The following is a 16,411-nucleotide window of genomic DNA, read 5'->3' as shown; positions in this document are numbered from 1 at the left end:
ATGGAGAGTAGGATAATTTGGCCGAAAAGAGGTCCTGGGGGAGTTGTCAACCAAAGGCAAGTCGGATAGTGGATCGCCTTCAGCAACAACCCACCAATCATCAATGAGCCCTAAGACGGCGACGCTAAGCTCAAATAGGAAATCACGCACCCTAAGCGAATGCGCCGATCCCACAGGAAATTCCCATTCGATTCAATCTGCGAACCTCCCCTCCGTCGACATCACCACCAGCACTTCCCGCAGCACCCCGTCGCTCGCAATAATGGCTGCCATCAACAAGATCGCCCCCAACTCGCCGTCCCGGCAGAACCCCTCCGAGCTGGAGACCGCGATCGCCGGCGCTCTCTTCGACCTTGAGAGCAACACACAGGACCTGAAGGCCAGCCTTCGTCCCCTGCAGTTCGTCTCTGCCCGCGAGGTAAGAATTGTTGCTCAAGGCTCCCGACACGCGAAATAAATCGTTCTGGAATGGCGTCTGTGAATTTTTGAGGAATTTCGAAGCTCCGGGGGGACATTGGCTGGATTTGTGGACTGAATTCAACTCACATTCACCAACGCCAAAAATCATCAACATGGAGAGGAATCATCAGCAGAGGAGGCAACACATGGATGGATGTGAAATTTCGTAATTCAAGACGCCGTTCCAGGAGGAATTATGTTTCTTGTGTGCACGACATTTTCAGCCGGATAACGCTCTGACATTATTTTCGCTATCTAGGTTGAGGTCGGCCACGGCAAGAAGGCCATCATTGTCTTCGTCCCCGTCCCCCTCCTGAACAACTTCCACAAGATCCAGCAGCGGTAAGCAACCACCAGTCCTTTCAACACCAACGGACCAACAGAAAGCCCCCCTCGAAAATAAAGAACTACCCGAAGCTAACACCAACCAAGTCTTACCCGTGAGCTCGAGAAGAAGTTCTCCGACCGCCACGTTCTCTTCGTGGCCCAGCGCCGCATCCTGCCCCGCCCCAAGCGCTCCGTCAACTCGCGCACCACCCAGACTCAGAAGCGCCCCCGCTCGCGCACTCTGACCGCTGTCCACGACTCCATCCTCTCCGACCTCGTCTACCCCGTCGAGATTGTCGGCAAGCGCACCCGCACCAAGGAGGACGGCTCCAAGACCCTCAAGGTCATCCTCGACGAGAAGGAGCGTGGTGGTGTCGACCACCGCCTCGATGCCTACGGCGAGGTCTACCGCCGTCTCACCGGCCGCTCCGTTGCCTTCGAGTTCCCCCAGAGCGGCGCTGAGTTCTAAATGCATGTTTAGAATTCTTCGTTCACTTTGACTTTTATTGGGGCTAGGGGCTTGGAATGTGCTCGGTTGATGCTTGGGAGAATGGCATTGTTTCTAGTCATGAATTGTCGCTAGATTCAACGCCATTGATGGGTTCCAAAGAGATGATCTCCATAAAAAATGCATTGACGGTTTTTTCTCTTTTCTTTTTTTGCCCCCAGTCACTGGTTGCATTGGTTTTGGTATCCGTTGTGAGCTCTGGGTGAGGCGATGGAGTTGAGTTCTCTATCTCCCAGTCTAATGAAAGTGGAATGGAATCTCTGATAGCATTCCAATTCAACGATTCCGACTTTTCATTGCTTCTTACTTAGATGGTTTTGTCTGGCTGGGACTGGGACCTAGCGTGCTTGTAGATTATTAGATTGATTACCTGGGTGCATCCAGATTTAAATGTTGGATATGTCTCCGAGGCTTAGAGGAGTAGATTACAACTATTCTGCTGTTGTGCCATATTGGCAGTATCGAATCCAAAGCTCACTGGGCAATAGTATGTGGATGCTTCTATGAACGAGAGAAAAACCAAAAACACTCGGGGTATGAAAGGCATAAGACGCGAACAAGCTGACGCGAACATGAACAAGACGATAAGATCCCCTAGGTGTCTACAACGAAGCCTGAATTCTCCCCACACCAAGCACCATCCAATAAGCCAACTCCCTGGTAACCTTATCATCAGGCTTAGACCCCTTCCCAACATTTTGTTGATCAAGCTGCGCATCCGCATCCCAATCCATGTGCACGAAGACCGGAATCTCAAGCACATCTTCATCCTGCCTAGAAGCCGCAACTGTCAAGACGTCCTCATCATGAGTCTCGGTTTTTGGATTACCACCACCGCTCTCAGCACTACTCCCAGGCAACGTGCCAGGGACAACCTCCAACACGACAGTCGTCCAGTTCCGGCCTTTATCCCACACCTTGCCTGCCTCCGGGACTCCGCGTAAAGCGGCGGGGCGAGAGTCACTCGTTAAGGGCGCAGAGCCACCCTGCAACGCCTCGTCCCAGACATCGCTGTTGGCGCCAATCTCGAACTGCGGAGAGAGAACTGTGACTTTGGTTGCAACGCGGCCTGGGGTCACGGGGGGCGTGGCGAGGGTGATACGGACGGGGTCGAACATGTGGTTCTTTAGAGTAAGAAGGACGTGGATTGGGCGCAGGGGGGAGAGGGAGTTGAGGTCGGAGGTCGGGACCATGGCTGGGAGGGCTGATGAGGAAGAGAGGGCTAGAGGGCGGAGAGTTGGGAGGGGGATGTAGCTGAGGGCAATGAGGCGGATGCGGAAGCGAGTAGACTGTGGCTTGCTCTCGGGCTTCACGAGGATGTGCTTGCAGGACTTGCAGCGCTTGGCTCGCTTGGTGCGAAGGAGGACTGGGAGTGGGAGGAGATCATCGACGAAGCGGGCGTCCGGTGATTGGGTTGCGCGCTGGTTTATCGAGGCCATGCCATCCCAGCCACATTCTGGTGACTGAAGCCGTGCAATCATGTCCGCCTCGTTGTTTTCTGGGGCAATCTGGAGGCCCTCGCTTGCAGTCAGGGCTTCGCGCATGACAGGTAGCTTGGTTTTGGGCTTCTTGCTGCCGCCATATAGCCCGCTTAGACGCGAAGAGGATGCATAGAGAGACATGAGCCGGTTTAGGGCGCCGGGCGAGGAGAACCCAAATTCTGAACTTAGATGATCATTTGGCGAGTTTGATGTCTCAGCGATCTGTGTACGGTAAAAGCTTTTCAGGGCTGCGAACCGGGCATCCGTGCCCATTGGAGGTGCAGCCGGGTCTTCTTTTGGTGTCGTTTGCTCTTCATCACGCTCGTGCGCATTGGATTGCTCGTCAACCGAGGCGAAGCTGGACAAAGGATGTTTCAAATCTGCAAAAGTACGAGAAGCTTGCCTCGAGCGGTCGAGAGCAGCCGGGGGAGTGGAATCTGTCATCTTTTGCAGTTGACTACGGATATTTGTCGGCTTGTCAAATTTGATGCCGATGTCTAGCGTCGTCCAAAGACAGTATCCGCAAGACAACACCCACGGACCCTGCTGAGGCCCGTTCCCTGTAGCATTCTCAATGGTGCTCACAGCCAGCGGAGCTGTACAAACAGGACAATTGAAGCAATTCCGGCCACACCTATAGATATGCGCATATTAGAGGATACTTGAACACAACCCTTCACATTCACTATTACATACCGGTTACTGTCGCTTCGCACCAAGCTACTCGGCGTTTCAAACAAACAGTTAGGACAATACCAGCTCACGATCTCCTCCGTTATACATCGGGGACATTTGATCTGGTGACACTCCTCACAGTAGAGAAGCTGTTCAGGCGGGTACAACGAGAAGTTGGACCGCGGAGAGCGGGGATCGAAAGTTTGCTCTTCGTCCTCATCCTCTTCTTGGTGTTCCCCTTTTGCTGAAGATTTCTTCCCTTGGTCTGTGTTCCCCCGCTCTGGTGGTGGTTTCTGCGGAGATTCCCTCGACCTCCGTTTCCTGGCTGGGTCGGGGACCGGGGTGTCAGCGCAGGGGCATGATATGTAGGTATATGGGAAAGGACGCGACATTTTGATATCAACGTGGAGGAGCGTGCAAGACGATGTGTAGTAGCTTTCGAGGCGTGTATTTGGATCAATTCATGCTTCGTCTCTGTGAGTCGAGAGCTGAATAGCGTAGTGGCGTAGTGGCGTAAGCAGCTTGACCGATAGAAAAGTGTGGCTATTCGATGGCTTGTATTGTCGAATATGAAAATATAAAAATTTCCGAATCTCGGCCTTGTTGCGCCAAATCAGAGGCCCGGAGAGAAGTGTGCTGGCGCGTGGAAACTTGTTCGAGTAGGAGTTGCAATGGCTCTGCTACGCTCAATGCACTGTGCACAATCTGGGAAATATGCACTATTTCAGAATTCAAAGCGACATCGGGTCAGGGTCTTGAAAACACCAACTGCAAAAAGTCCATGGTCTACGGAGAGGAAGCTCTTCCGCATCGACAATCGACGTCAGATCCCGCCATTTTCTGCCCGCTGTCGCCGCAAAACCACAGGCTTGCATGCTTGAGCGTTTAGAATCCTCCATATCCATTCCGCAGCCACAATGATACCTCTACAGACATTTCGCTCCAGCATCTCAAGGCGATATCTCATCCCAACTACTACTATCCGAAAATTTGCCAGCCAGGCGCCCGGCAATCCAGTTCTTGAGGTCTTCAACCGCAAAGTCAAGCACCTCCAAAAAGATCGGGCTGCCCGGAATGTCGAAGAGAGTCGGAAAGTCGACTACCTGAAAGATGAAGTAGCAATGCGATTATGTGATCGCTTACTGGTAAGCCGTTGAACGAATCAAGCGCAGAAAAAGAAAAAAGACGCATCAACTGACAAGAGCTTCTCTCACTATGAATAGGACATTAAACGTGACTTCCCAAACGTCCTTGATCTAGGCGCAAACAGCTGCAACATCGCCCGAGCTCTCACATCCCCAGATCTCGACTCAGTCATGCCGGAAGGAACAATCACAACACCACTATCAAAAAAGATCTCGAAGTTGACATGCGTGGAGACATCACACGCGCTGCTCCACCGCGACGAGAACGAGCCGTTTAACAAGGAGATCAACATCCAGCGAGATGTGATTCCGGATCTGGAGACTTTGCCGTACGCACCAAACAGCTTCGACGCTGTGCTCTCGTCGCTCTCGATCCACTGGATCAACGACCTGCCCGCACTGCTGGAACAGGTGAACAAAATGCTGAAGCCCGATGCACCGTTTATCGCGGCCATGTTTGGTGGCGATACGTTGTACGAGCTGCGCGGGTCGCTACAGCTGGCTGATATGGAGCGACGCGGCGGTGTGAGTCCACATGTGTCGCCTCTGGCAGATGTCAAGGATGTCGGGAACTTGCTGGGCCGTACTGGGTTCAAGATGCTTACTGTTGATGTTGAGGATATTGTGGTCGAGTTCCCGGATACCTTTGCGCTCATGCAGGATTTGCAGGCGATGGGCGAAGGTAACGCAATCATGAACCGTGACTCGGCACCGCTTTCGCGAGATGTCTTACTAGCTAATGAAGCTATTTATCGTTCCCTGCATATGGAGGAAGGTGCACGTGGTATCCCGGCGACGTTCCGGTTGATCTTTATGATTGGATGGAAGGAAGGCGAAGGCCAGTCGCAGCCCTTGCAGCGTGGCAGCGGAGATATTAACCTGAAGGATGTCCTTGAGGGAGGTGGTTTTGATAAACCATGAAGAATGGAAACAAAAGGGCAAAGAGAAAGGATACAACATTTTGTCACAACATAAATATGTAAAACTACGCTCAAAGCGACACTGGAGAGATATCATCCACAGAGATGTATGGAGTGCAAGCCTCTATCAAGAGGAGAACAATAAAAACAGTCAGAATGTATGTCAAAAGAAACGAACCTCCATCCAATACTGTTCTCTTCGCTCAAACCGTCCTACGATCAGTCATGACCCGCACAATCGACCCAGTACCAGCAATCTCCACAAGCCGCTCGTGCCAGCTCAGCAAAACGCTCATCTGCTGACCACCACCACCTTCACCCAAGTTGCGAGCCTGGACCTGCGAGAAGCCCGTGTCCTGAGGCGAAACCGACTTCTTAGGCGACTGGGCACCGCTACCGGGAGCAGCCAAGGACATTCCCTTGTACCTGCAATCAATTAATCAGTAATCAAATCCACGGATTTCTTTCAGACAGTTCCTCTCCTGGCAATCGAAACAGTTGTTCCACATACAGGTATTTCATCAAGCAATCCGCCCGCTCAGCCCCGCCATCTCCGCTGCACACGCCCTCCAGGATCCGGGTCATCTCGCCCTGACGAATACCCTGCAGCACATCAATGACGGTGGCAAGATGCACCTCCTTGGCGCGGTCGTCGCCGCCCAGTGGCGCCGTCTCAAGGACAGTCCGCAGAGCGCCCTCCGGGTCACCACCGCGCAGCATCTGGCGCACCTGTGTCGCGGCATTGGCGGCATCACTAGCGCTTGCGGCTTGGGGAAGTGTGGCGGGAAGGAGTGATTCCATAGGGAAGTTGGCCGAGGACTCGGGGTCCAGGGCATCGATGTTGATGGTACGGTAGTTGATTTGCGACATGGTAGCGGTTGGGGTTTGGTTGAGGGTGCAAAAAGAGTAGAAAATAGTCTCGATCAAATGCTTGTCCTAGCCAGTCGGGTGAGTTTGGTATAATGTGAGCTGTGTGGGGAGCTGCCTGTTAGTCTATCGGTGCGGTGGGCGGAAGCGGGGAGATTACTAGTGACGTGGGAGTCTCCAAGCGATAGGAGATCCAATGGGGATATAATAAGAGATCAAGGTATGTTTGGGATAGACAGAGATCAGATTAAGCGGTCACAAACAGGTGACAGGGTGAGTCGACAGGGCAATGCGGAGTCAATTGGGGAGTCCACGGGAGATGGAGCTGGACACTTGGTGGACGGTGTGTTGTGGCCTGAGGCAGAAATATGGCACTCAAACTCAGTTGCCTGAAGGCTCTTGATTTCTCTAGTGTTGGGGAATTCTAGTGAGTTAACAGGCTACAGGTTTTTGGATTTTTTTTTTCCATGTAGAGAAAAAGAAATTTCGTCATTACAATGCGACTTTAAGATTGCCGTTTTTTGGTGGTATATACACATCGTCTATCGAACCCTGTGCTTGTACACAAACAGTCTAACATTAAAATATCAAACAACCCACCAAAAACCAAAAACACCAACGCTAAAGGGACAACTAAGGAGAGGTCGTAATTGTGATAGGGGGGATCACGACATGAGGAGGCGTGGTAGGACGCCCAGGTGAGGGCTTTTGCTTGCCGGGTTCAAGTTTCTCAGGAGCTTGTTCGGGGTCAGCAGACTCTGTGGATTGCGGATTCAAGTCGGCTTCGTCTACTGACTTCTGCCTGTTGAAAATTCGGCGATAGAAACGCTTCACAGGCCTAAAGAAAGATCCGATACCACGACCAATTGCCTTGCAGCCCTTGGAAAGTGGTCGCAAAACAACAGCCATGCCGCCAACAACGGCATTGAAAACAAGCCCGAAGTGGTAATCTGGAATCAGTCGAAGAATGATCGCCCAAGGTAAGCAGGCAATAGAACAGATAAGACAAACACCCCAGAGGGTGCCGCTCAAGCGAGTCACGTTGAATGCCTGGCCGCCCACGAAGACGATCATGATCTGACCGCCGATCATGATAGCGTTGATTCCAAGGAACCAGTAATTGCGGAACATGCCTTCGAAGATATTGAATTTGTTATCGAGACGACGGTTGTTGAATTCGTTGAAGATCTGCATCCAGACGAACGTATTGAACACCACAGTAGCGAGCTGCTTGGCGCGCAACTCAGGTTCAGAGCTGAGATGGGCACCGAGGAGCTTGTCGCCTGCGAAATAAAGCATAAATGTGATGGCTAACTGGTAGATTGCTTGACCAAGGATCATCTTCCACATGGTCAATGTGAAGAGGGAGGCGTGTTTGGGGACAGGCTTGCGGTCGAGAATTTGTTCAGTCGGGGCATCTGTAGCTCTGTTTTCCCAAAACATTAGCAAAAAGTCCAAGCGAAATGTTAAAGATCAAGCACGACAACTTACAAGGCGAGAGCAGCGAAGGTGTCCATAATCAGGTTTACCCAGAGCAGCTGCACAGCGGTCAAAACACTGCTATTATCACTGTTGGATACAGATGACACGAAGGTGAGCACCACGGCCGTGATGTTGACCGTAACCTGGAATTGCAAAAACTTGGCAACAGCGTCATTGACAGCTCGTCCCCAAGAGATTGCCGTGATAATGGACTTGAAATTATCATCCAGAAGAATGATCGAACTGGCCTCCTTCGCGACCTCAGTACCGGCAATTCCCATGGAGAAGCCTACATCTGCAGTACGCAAAGCTGGACCGTCATTGGTACCATCACCTGTTACAGCGACTGTTTCACCGAGGATCTTGAGCCGTTCGACCAAGATTCGCTTATCATCGGGGGATGATCGTGCCAGTACTTGCAAGCGCGGAATCACTTCATCCATCTCCGCGTTCGTGAGTTGGCGGAACTTAGGACCTTCCATGACTAATCCATCTTCCGTCTTGATTCCACAAGAAGATGCAATGGCGGTAGCAGTGGCAACGTTATCACCAGTCACCATCTTGACCTGGACACCTGCCGAGTGGCATTTGCGAATAGCTGACGGGACTTCGGGGCGAAGGGGGTCTTGGATACCCACAACTCCGACCCAGGTCATATCATGGAAGAAATCCTCGAAGTTTATCGAAGCATCTTCAGACTGCTTGGCTTCTGTCGGGGGCCAGGTTGCGAAGTCCTTATAAACCATGCCAATTGTCCGAAGAGACTTGTGGGCATAATTGTCAATAGTCTCGAGAAGATCCTTCTTCTGTGCCTCCAAAAGCTGCTCCACATCTGGTTTCTCTTTTGAAATATCAATGTTGACAATTTCTGTGGTGCAGACGCCGACCATCAACTCGGACGCTCCTTTGACGAGCAGTCGGTAGCCAGCACCAGGAACACGGTAAACAACACCCATGCACTTCCTGGCGGAATCGAAAGGAATCAACTGGGTGATCTCGGCAGAGCCACGCTCTGAGACGAGATCCATGCCCATATGATCCCGGGCTAACTGAAGCATCGCAACCTCAGTCTTACTTCCGACGAAATCTATGGAGCCGTCCTTTTCCTGTTCAAAGGCAGTCGAATTCAAAGCGATGCTCTTCATGATCAGATCTTTGATGGGGGCTGATAAGTTCTGGGAGACCGCCGAGATAGTCATCGAACCCTCCACATCTGCATCTTCGGTTCTCTGGCTGAAATTCTGATCCAAGCCCCAGGTTCCGGCCACTACAGTCATTTTGTTCTGTGTCAATGTACCTGTTTTATCAGAACAGATGACTGTGGCATTGCCCATTGTCTCGCATGCGCGAAGTACACGGACGAGGTTGTTCTCCTTGACCATCCTAGTAGTAGCAAAGGCCAATGCCAGCGTAACTGCCAATGGAAGACCCTCTTGTGAAGAAGATTTATGTTAATAGGGTTCAAGTCATTCGGCGATACATCAGCGCTTACCTGGAATAGCGACAACAATAACCGTAACAGCAACAATGAGAATATCCACAAACTCTTTTCCTTTCATCGCACCGTTCTTTTCAGGGTGATCAGGAAGATCGGCTACAAATCGGAAGAGCAGAATAAAGAACAAGAGACCAGCAGCTCTGTAAATTATCATCAGTCATCTGTTATAAGAAAAAGGAAGTGAGAAGGGTATACACACGCTGTACCCAAATATCCAATCCAATCTGCCAACTTACCCAGTTTGACCTGAAGCGGCGTTGGATCATTAGGAGTCTGCAGCGATAGCAAGATCCGTCCGTAGGTGGAATAGGGCCCAACACTGGTGACAACATAAGTTCCCACACCTTCAAGGACCTTGCTGCCGGAGATCAAAAACGGATCGAGTTTCTTGTTTGCCTTGCCGCCGACAATTTGCTGCCAGACTTCATGGCCGGGTGTCTTTTTCATTTGATCCGACTCGCCGGTGGCGGAAGACTCGTCGCATTTTATACCATAGCCTGAAACTAGTACGCCATCTGCGGGGATGGAATCGCCTGCTTCGAGGTGGAGAATGTCGCCGACCATGATATCGTAGACCGAAACCATGTCGGTTTTGCCTGAGCGGGTGACTTTGACTTCACGGTCATCGTTCTGTTGAGATGTTAGCTGTGCTCACTTTCAGGATTAGTAGGGGAAGACTTGCACGTTTGTTGAGTTTGGCAAACTGTCTCTCTTTTTGCCAATCATTCACAGCTGTGACAACTGTCACAATCAAAATTGCTACACAGATGGCGACTCCTTCCACCCAGTCAACGCCTGAGCCTTCTGATACGGTTTCGTATATCCCTAGGGATAGTGAGACCACGGCGGCGATAGTCAATAATATAATAATCTTATCGTTGTATGCAGCCCAAAACAATTTCAGGAAGCCGGTTGATTTCCGAGCGGGTAGTTTGTTCTGACTGAAGACACGAATACGATCTTCGAAGGGCGAGCCATGACCAGATGACGCCGGTGAGGGCGCCGAAGTGACAGACTTTGATGAAGATTTCTCTGTAGATGCATGTTGGACGGAAGGCGCCACATCCCGGAACTCAACCTTGCCCTCCAGACAACCTTCATCTACTGACAATCCAGCAATCAGATCTGTTCGTAGACCTCGCTCCAGCCCCTGTAATCCGCCAAGAGCATGGAATGCAGCCAGGGACTTCGGGTTCTGCATTTTGTTAAGTTGACCCGGGGAAAACGCAAATCGATTATCCTCCACTTGGAAATCAGATTCATTCCGCGGATCTGGTTTCAAAGCATCCGCCAGCGATACATCGTCATATGCATCTTTGGAAGTATGGGCCGGGTCTACTTCGGAGTTCGCCCGCGAGCGAACCATAGTATCTGCAGAAGAAGCGAATGAGTCCGCCCGCGGACGCAACGTATCGCCATCAATCGACTGTGACGGTCGATTCGAGGGATTTTGAACCATCAGCAGGGCTGGATCTGGTTGATGCCAGGCCATATCTGGCGAGACGGGTGAAGTCGGGCTGTGGTTTAGATCTGTAGGACCTGACCATGCGGAAGAGACTGTAGATACAGATCGCTGTAAGGGAAAAAGGAAATGGGATGATCAGCGAAAGAGTTCAGGCATCTATAGTATAGCTTGGGTGACCAACCTCTCTGCCCGAAAAATCAGTCACTATGACAGGACTCAATAGTGAGCCCTGATGGGAGGAGCCATTTTTCGAAGAAGACATAGAGTGTGAATCGCACGGAGCTCTTCCATAAGATTATGCGAATCAAGTTTTAAAAGCAACTCATGCAGGAGTCCATGTAATGTGCTCTGATCCGGAGCAATTGTCTCGTGTACCGCCGGGGTTGCGAGCCCTTGTTATCTTTTCCCCCTCTCAACGGGGCTGTGTTCGATGCCCAGAAATGCCGAGGATTTAGTCGGTTTTCTTCTGGCAATTCACGACGAGGGTTTGAAGGTTTCTTTTGCAAGGGTTGCAAATATTGCAAAGAATGCCAAGTATAAGAGGGAAATTTTATATCCACTTGAAAGAATCGGAGCGATCAAAAAGTAAAAAACACAATATATGGTCGTGAAGTGGTGTCAGAAAGTGCCACTTAGTACGGAGTACCCGCATGGGGTACAGACACAGCCCCCTTTTCCAAGGTCGCAAGCGGCAATCTTTTGTCAGTTAGGACAAGGGGGGCTACGGAGTCCATGTATGAGCACGGAGTAGTACCAGGTTATAGAAGAGGGCGAAGTTCATAGGCATCCATCCCCCCAAAAGCTGAGGAATGTAAGCGCTGGGCTCCTCTTTCTCTAACTCTAGCCCCGTTTCTTCACGTCCATGCCACACATGCATAGCTAAATTCTGGGATCCAGCGGCTGTCGAGTAGCGTTACGCCATATTCAGGTACCCAATGTGAGGGCGTTGTGATCAATTTGGGTTTTATCATTGTGGATAGGCCAAATGCTGCGCCTCGCGGGCGGACCCAATCAATTGGGATCTTTCACCGCGACAAACTGTGTGTGTATTGGCCTTTTTGGTTTGACCATGGGTGCAAGTAAGGAGGCAAAGACCAGTTTCTTTGCATCATGGGGCTTGATTGTGTGTGTTCTAGGTTGCTGAGGATGGGGTAGGTGTCCACTTGGTGAGCGGCTAGACTGTGCGCATCATTAGCACGCGGCACCACTATCAGAACCTATCAAGGCACGCGACAAAAAAACTTTCTTGATTTTTGCAAGCCCCTAGGCTGTACTGCCTAACAACTTCATGATGGGGGTTCCGAGTGAAAGGAGGCCTGGACAAGGAAGGAAGATCGTCCTCTGTGGCGTTTTGTGGCGGTGCGTTGAAAAGTGGCGGTGCGGCTCAAGTCCTGGCGCTAATGGGCTCCATCATGACCCAGGAGGCAAGAAACACAACCAGCTAGGTTATAGAAGGCAGTGCAATAGGTGACAGTGATACTGGCGAACTCACACCAAGGAAAGGCTACTCCAAGGCTGTTAAGTGGCTAGACAGAAGCCCTTGTGCTCACACACAACATATAGGAACCGACAGTGGTCGTAAAAGGAAATCCAGTCCAAACATGGTCTTAGGACTTGTAAGTGAAGACAAGCTTGAGAAAAGGCCAATACTCTAATTCGGATCTGATGTGAATCTTGGGAACAGGGCCTGTGCCTGCTTCTAGGTGTATGCTATGAAAGCTTGCTTGAAAAGCAAGTTTTTTTGGAAGTGCGGCCAGTTTGCGAAGCTCGAGAAAAGGCATCCATTTCGACTCGTCGGGCAAATGGAACGGAATATCTATATCAACTGTGGCTGCAGAAGCTAGTCTCAGATGGCATCACGATGGTAGTCTGACGTCTAAGATGAAGCAGTCTCATAGGCCCTGACACGTGATCAGCATGCACAACAAGCCATACGGCGGGATTTGTGCGCGAGGCAAGGCGTATTCCACGGCTGGTGGGCGCCTGAGCAACCTTGGAAATTATGCGGCAGGCATGCGCCATCTACTTGTAGTAAGCTGTACAAAATCTGAGTTATTTCTCTGCCAGGAGCCATCTATATGTAAGCGAACTCCGTAATGCTTCATGTATGACGCTCGATAACTTGGATTACATTGATTACCCGAGCTGGTACTGCTCAGGCCTTGACTCATACAGGTGTACTAAGAGAACAGAGTAATGTATCCACAATGATAAAGAATGTTGAGGTTAAATGGGAAGATAGTGAAGAGTAATTTGAACAAGAAGTAAGAGAAAAAAGGAGCAGAAGAGAGAAAATAGAAAGAGGGGGTATCAAAGTAAAGAAAAAGAATAGAATGACAAAATCACAATCAAAGACAGAGAAGGAGATTTTGCAGCCCAAAGAGGGAGAATCAAAGAGAAGATAATAACAGTAAAAAAAAAAAGGCACGATCGGGGACAAGCCCCGGAGTCCGATGCCAGGGTCTGCGCCCCCACCCACCACTTCATTTCCATCATTTCACATATATCCCATATCGCGATGTTGACAATTACTGATCCATAACCTCAGTGAAGCGACTGCTCCGACTCCCGTCGAAACTATGCAGACTGCGGCCGAGTCCATCCGGCCGCGGCGGTACGAAGGGCATTGCACTCTGGGGTTGCGCAACGGGGTGGGCCGGCGTGACAGTGATGGGAGTGGCAACGGTCACCGTATTGGAGTTAGGGAGATGGGTAAGGTTGGGCCGTGTCGGTGGGGTGGGCTCCTCAACCTCACGGGTGAAATTTGAGTCTAGGGGACTGCCGTATGGCGAGGTTGGGGGCGGAGCATAAAATGAGGGTGATGCCATTGGTCCCATTGCTGGTGAGGTAGCAGAGAAACCTGATCCGATGGGAGAATCGCCGTCGAATCCGCCACCATATCCGTCTCCACCGTGAGTGAAGACGGGAGGAAGCTTTCTGCCGGAAATCTTTTGGAACCCGCGTTCACTGGGGGCAGAGTCAATGGTGCTTCCAGAGCGGGTTGTTGCAGTTGACTGGCGCCAGCGCTTCATGAATGCGGGGGCGAGATATGAAGCTGTGAAGAGGGGGTCGTTGCTTTCACGTCGCTCGACAATTTCTCTAGACCCAGCCCCTGCTCCAGCTGCCGCATCACCTATCATATTGGGACGTCCCGTTTTCTCCATAAAGAATCCTCGGCGGCGGAGATAATAAAATAGAAGAAGAGCGATAAGGGTCAGGCCGGCAACTGATCCTACTACACCGCCCACGATTTTAGGTGTGTCGGGATTGCTGGTCGAATTCTGCCCCAAGACTAGCGTTTGACTTGCAGTTGGCGTAGATCCGGTACCAGTCGCTGAGCTAGTCGACTCGGAGCCTCCATTTACATTTGATGAAGAGGTTGTGTAGTCTGTGCTGGAGGCCGAGCTCGTCGACGAGCCGGAGTTGGAGTTAGAGCTGGAGGCGGAGGCAGAACTGGAGCTATGATCAGGATATAACCAGTAATTGTGCGCTTGGGATAATGTGGTCGTAGCAGAGGGCTTGGGGCTAGATGGAGCGATGAGGCGAGTCGGAGTCCGTACAGGCGAATTGATGACTGTGGCCGAGGCAGATCTTGATGCTGATGGAAGTCGACTTGTTAAGTTTGTGGAAGCGGTCGAAGAAGTTTGAGTGGAGTCCGCGGAGCTTGAAATCGATGTATCAGATATTGACGATGCTGTCGGCGAGGTCAATAACCCTAAATCTATAGAGATACTCGCAGTCGCAGTCGCAGTCAAGCCATCTGAGCCAGATGGAAGGTCAGTGGCATACGCAGAACCCGATATCGTTGTCGGAAATTTGGTAGCGGTCGACTGAAAGGGGATCTGTGAGCTAGCATCGACTACCTGCAATACAGTCTCAATTATAGTCGGGTCGGCGGAGGTCGTCTCATCCCGCTTTTCAAGCAGTAGATCAGATTCATTCATGCCACGTTCAAGACACAGGGAATTTTTTGAGTCGCAATTTTCATCCGGAACTTTATCAGTATCGGGGAGGATGGGGGTTTGATCAGGTAAATCAGAGCCCGCATCTTGCTCATCAAGCCCGGCTTTCCGGTGGCGCCTGATGCTAATCAGTTTGCCGATGCGCGAGTGACCGTGATGACCATGAACCATGTTGACGGCTTTTCCATACACTTCCACGTGAATTGCCAATCACATGCAATATAAAATTCAAGACAAAGTAGCAAAACAAAATACGTATGATCCTAACAGAGGTTGAGCTTTGCAGTATTGTGAAGAATGGGGCCGATAGGTTAAGTAAACGAAAGAAAAACACGTTCTAGCGAGCTCCCCGTTGGGGTAGGAAGATTGATAGATCGTCTGAATAGAATGACGCGGTTGATAGTATGAATGAGTGGATGTTGGTAAAAGGGTGACCAAACGTGGTGATCAACAAGAAAAGCGTAGTAGGAATAGCAGCTCAAGAATATCGTGATATATCGTGCACAGTTATGTGGAGGGAATGACAATCGTACAAACGACTAAGCGGAGTTAGTATGGATGAATTTGGGTGCAGCCCCACGCCATGTAGGCAAACAGATCGAAGGCTTCCAACTGATACCAACACATACCTGGAGTATAATAGTGATGAAAAGAGTTGTATGAAAGGAAGAGAGCCTAGCCTCTCGTCCTAATCCATTGTGTTTGGATATATGTAACCACAAGGAGGAATATAGAGTGTTTAATATGTCAAAACCGTAAGCAGGTCAGACGGGACAGGTCTGAGGGCAGTATGGTCGCACTGGCACAATTCTCAGCTGTCAGAGGGGATGAATGTACACAGAATGCAAAGCAAAGAGGAGACCAGAAAGCGGCCAAAAAAGACTCAAAAGCGATGTGAAAGCGAGACACACGAAAGAGAAGCGAAATGGGAAAAATGATGGAAAAGACCCAGACCGGACCAAACAATCCCCTATCGAGGCCTAGTCTATGCGACCCGTGTTAGTGACGAACTAGGCTCGAGGGCCGACAGATCTTCTTTAAAATTTTTTTTTTCCCTGCTTGATTTCAGGGACAACGATGTCTGAAATTGAATTCTAATGCTCTTTCATGCATAAAGAGGAGATAATAACCCCCCCAAAAGACCAAAAGCCAGTTCTCTGTCAACGCAGGTACCGCTAGGCACCGCAGGATTAACGAATAGAAAGTGACAGGACCCAGATGAGGTTCTAGCCATGCCGACTAGTCTATTTTGGGCTTAGTCTACCATGCAGGTTTAATTATCGTCGGCTTAGTATCAAATGGCTATTTACGTAAGGCAAGGGACAATGGTTACGTGCATAACTACTCCATATGTACGGAGTAAATCAAAGGTTGTCTTTGGCATATGTCTTTGGAGTCTACAGGTATGAACTCAATCTCTCCTGAAAAACAATAATCTATTGTGTGTCACTCCACCTGATCCCACTCTACGGAGTACGTTTTACTAACGAATCATTTGCCGATCCCATTCTCCATAAACCTATTTTAAGCCCAAGTGTCAGACCACAATCTCCCTGGAAAAATAGGCATTTGACTCCATATCTACATGCTCGTCTTATTTGACAACGGAAGACAAGAAAGAA

General features: G+C 50.3%; 7 protein-coding genes across 7 annotated transcripts; 3 read left to right on the top strand and 4 right to left on the bottom strand.

Moving 5' to 3' along the window:
* Positions 1-103: 103 nt before the first annotated feature.
* Pdw03_3961 (40S ribosomal eS7 domain-containing protein) lies at positions 104-1,255 on the top strand (the record flags this gene model as incomplete). Its single annotated transcript, XM_014676159.1, has 3 exons — positions 104-418; positions 719-801; positions 892-1,255. 3 exons carry the CDS (start codon positions 104-106, stop codon positions 1,253-1,255), a joined length of 762 nt encoding a protein of 253 aa, XP_014531645.1.
* A 641-nt stretch (positions 1,256-1,896) lies between these two features.
* On the bottom strand, positions 1,897-3,842 carry Pdw03_3960 (Dynactin p62; the record flags this gene model as incomplete). Its single annotated transcript, XM_014676160.2, has 2 exons — positions 1,897-3,409; positions 3,472-3,842. 2 exons carry the CDS (start codon positions 3,840-3,842, stop codon positions 1,897-1,899), a joined length of 1,884 nt encoding a protein of 627 aa, XP_014531646.2.
* A 525-nt stretch (positions 3,843-4,367) lies between these two features.
* On the top strand, positions 4,368-5,516 carry Pdw03_3959 (Methyltransferase type 11; the record flags this gene model as incomplete). Its single annotated transcript, XM_014676161.1, has 2 exons — positions 4,368-4,595; positions 4,674-5,516. 2 exons carry the CDS (start codon positions 4,368-4,370, stop codon positions 5,514-5,516), a joined length of 1,071 nt encoding a protein of 356 aa, XP_014531647.1.
* A 202-nt stretch (positions 5,517-5,718) lies between these two features.
* Pdw03_3958 (Actin-related protein 2/3 complex subunit 5) lies at positions 5,719-6,385 on the bottom strand (the record flags this gene model as incomplete). Its single annotated transcript, XM_014676162.1, has 2 exons — positions 5,719-5,941; positions 6,027-6,385. 2 exons carry the CDS (start codon positions 6,383-6,385, stop codon positions 5,719-5,721), a joined length of 582 nt encoding a protein of 193 aa, XP_014531648.1.
* Positions 6,386-6,451: 66 nt separating this feature from the next.
* Positions 6,452-11,089, bottom strand: Pdw03_3957 (Calcium-translocating P-type ATPase(PMCA-type),putative; the record flags this gene model as incomplete). The annotated part of the gene is made up of 10 exons (XM_066100637.1): positions 6,452-6,484; positions 6,543-6,557; positions 7,052-7,119; positions 7,179-7,184; positions 7,240-7,808; positions 7,874-9,296; positions 9,357-9,502; positions 9,562-9,992; positions 10,045-10,935; positions 11,009-11,089. 10 exons carry the CDS (start codon positions 11,087-11,089, stop codon positions 6,452-6,454), a joined length of 3,663 nt encoding a protein of 1,220 aa, XP_065956037.1.
* Positions 11,090-12,428: 1,339 nt separating this feature from the next.
* Positions 12,429-12,700, top strand: Pdw03_3956 (uncharacterized protein; the record flags this gene model as incomplete). Its single annotated transcript, XM_066100636.1, has 2 exons — positions 12,429-12,443; positions 12,512-12,700. The coding sequence occupies 2 exons, from the start codon at positions 12,429-12,431 to the stop codon at positions 12,698-12,700; spliced, it is 204 nt and encodes a 67-aa protein (XP_065956036.1).
* Positions 12,701-13,355: 655 nt separating this feature from the next.
* Pdw03_3955 (uncharacterized protein) lies at positions 13,356-16,023 on the bottom strand (the record flags this gene model as incomplete). The annotated part of the gene is made up of 5 exons (XM_014676164.2): positions 13,356-14,907; positions 15,323-15,328; positions 15,419-15,477; positions 15,544-15,588; positions 15,973-16,023. The coding sequence occupies 5 exons, from the start codon at positions 16,021-16,023 to the stop codon at positions 13,356-13,358; spliced, it is 1,713 nt and encodes a 570-aa protein (XP_014531650.2).
* Positions 16,024-16,411: the final 388 nt, after the last annotated feature.

Source organism: Penicillium digitatum, chromosome 1 (assembly GCF_016767815.1).
Source record: "Penicillium digitatum chromosome 1, complete sequence".
In the NCBI taxonomy this organism is placed as follows: Eukaryota; Fungi; Ascomycota; class Eurotiomycetes; order Eurotiales; family Aspergillaceae; genus Penicillium; species Penicillium digitatum.
The sequence above is the reverse complement of the archived record's forward strand: the minus strand, read 5'-3'. Positions and strand labels throughout refer to the sequence as shown.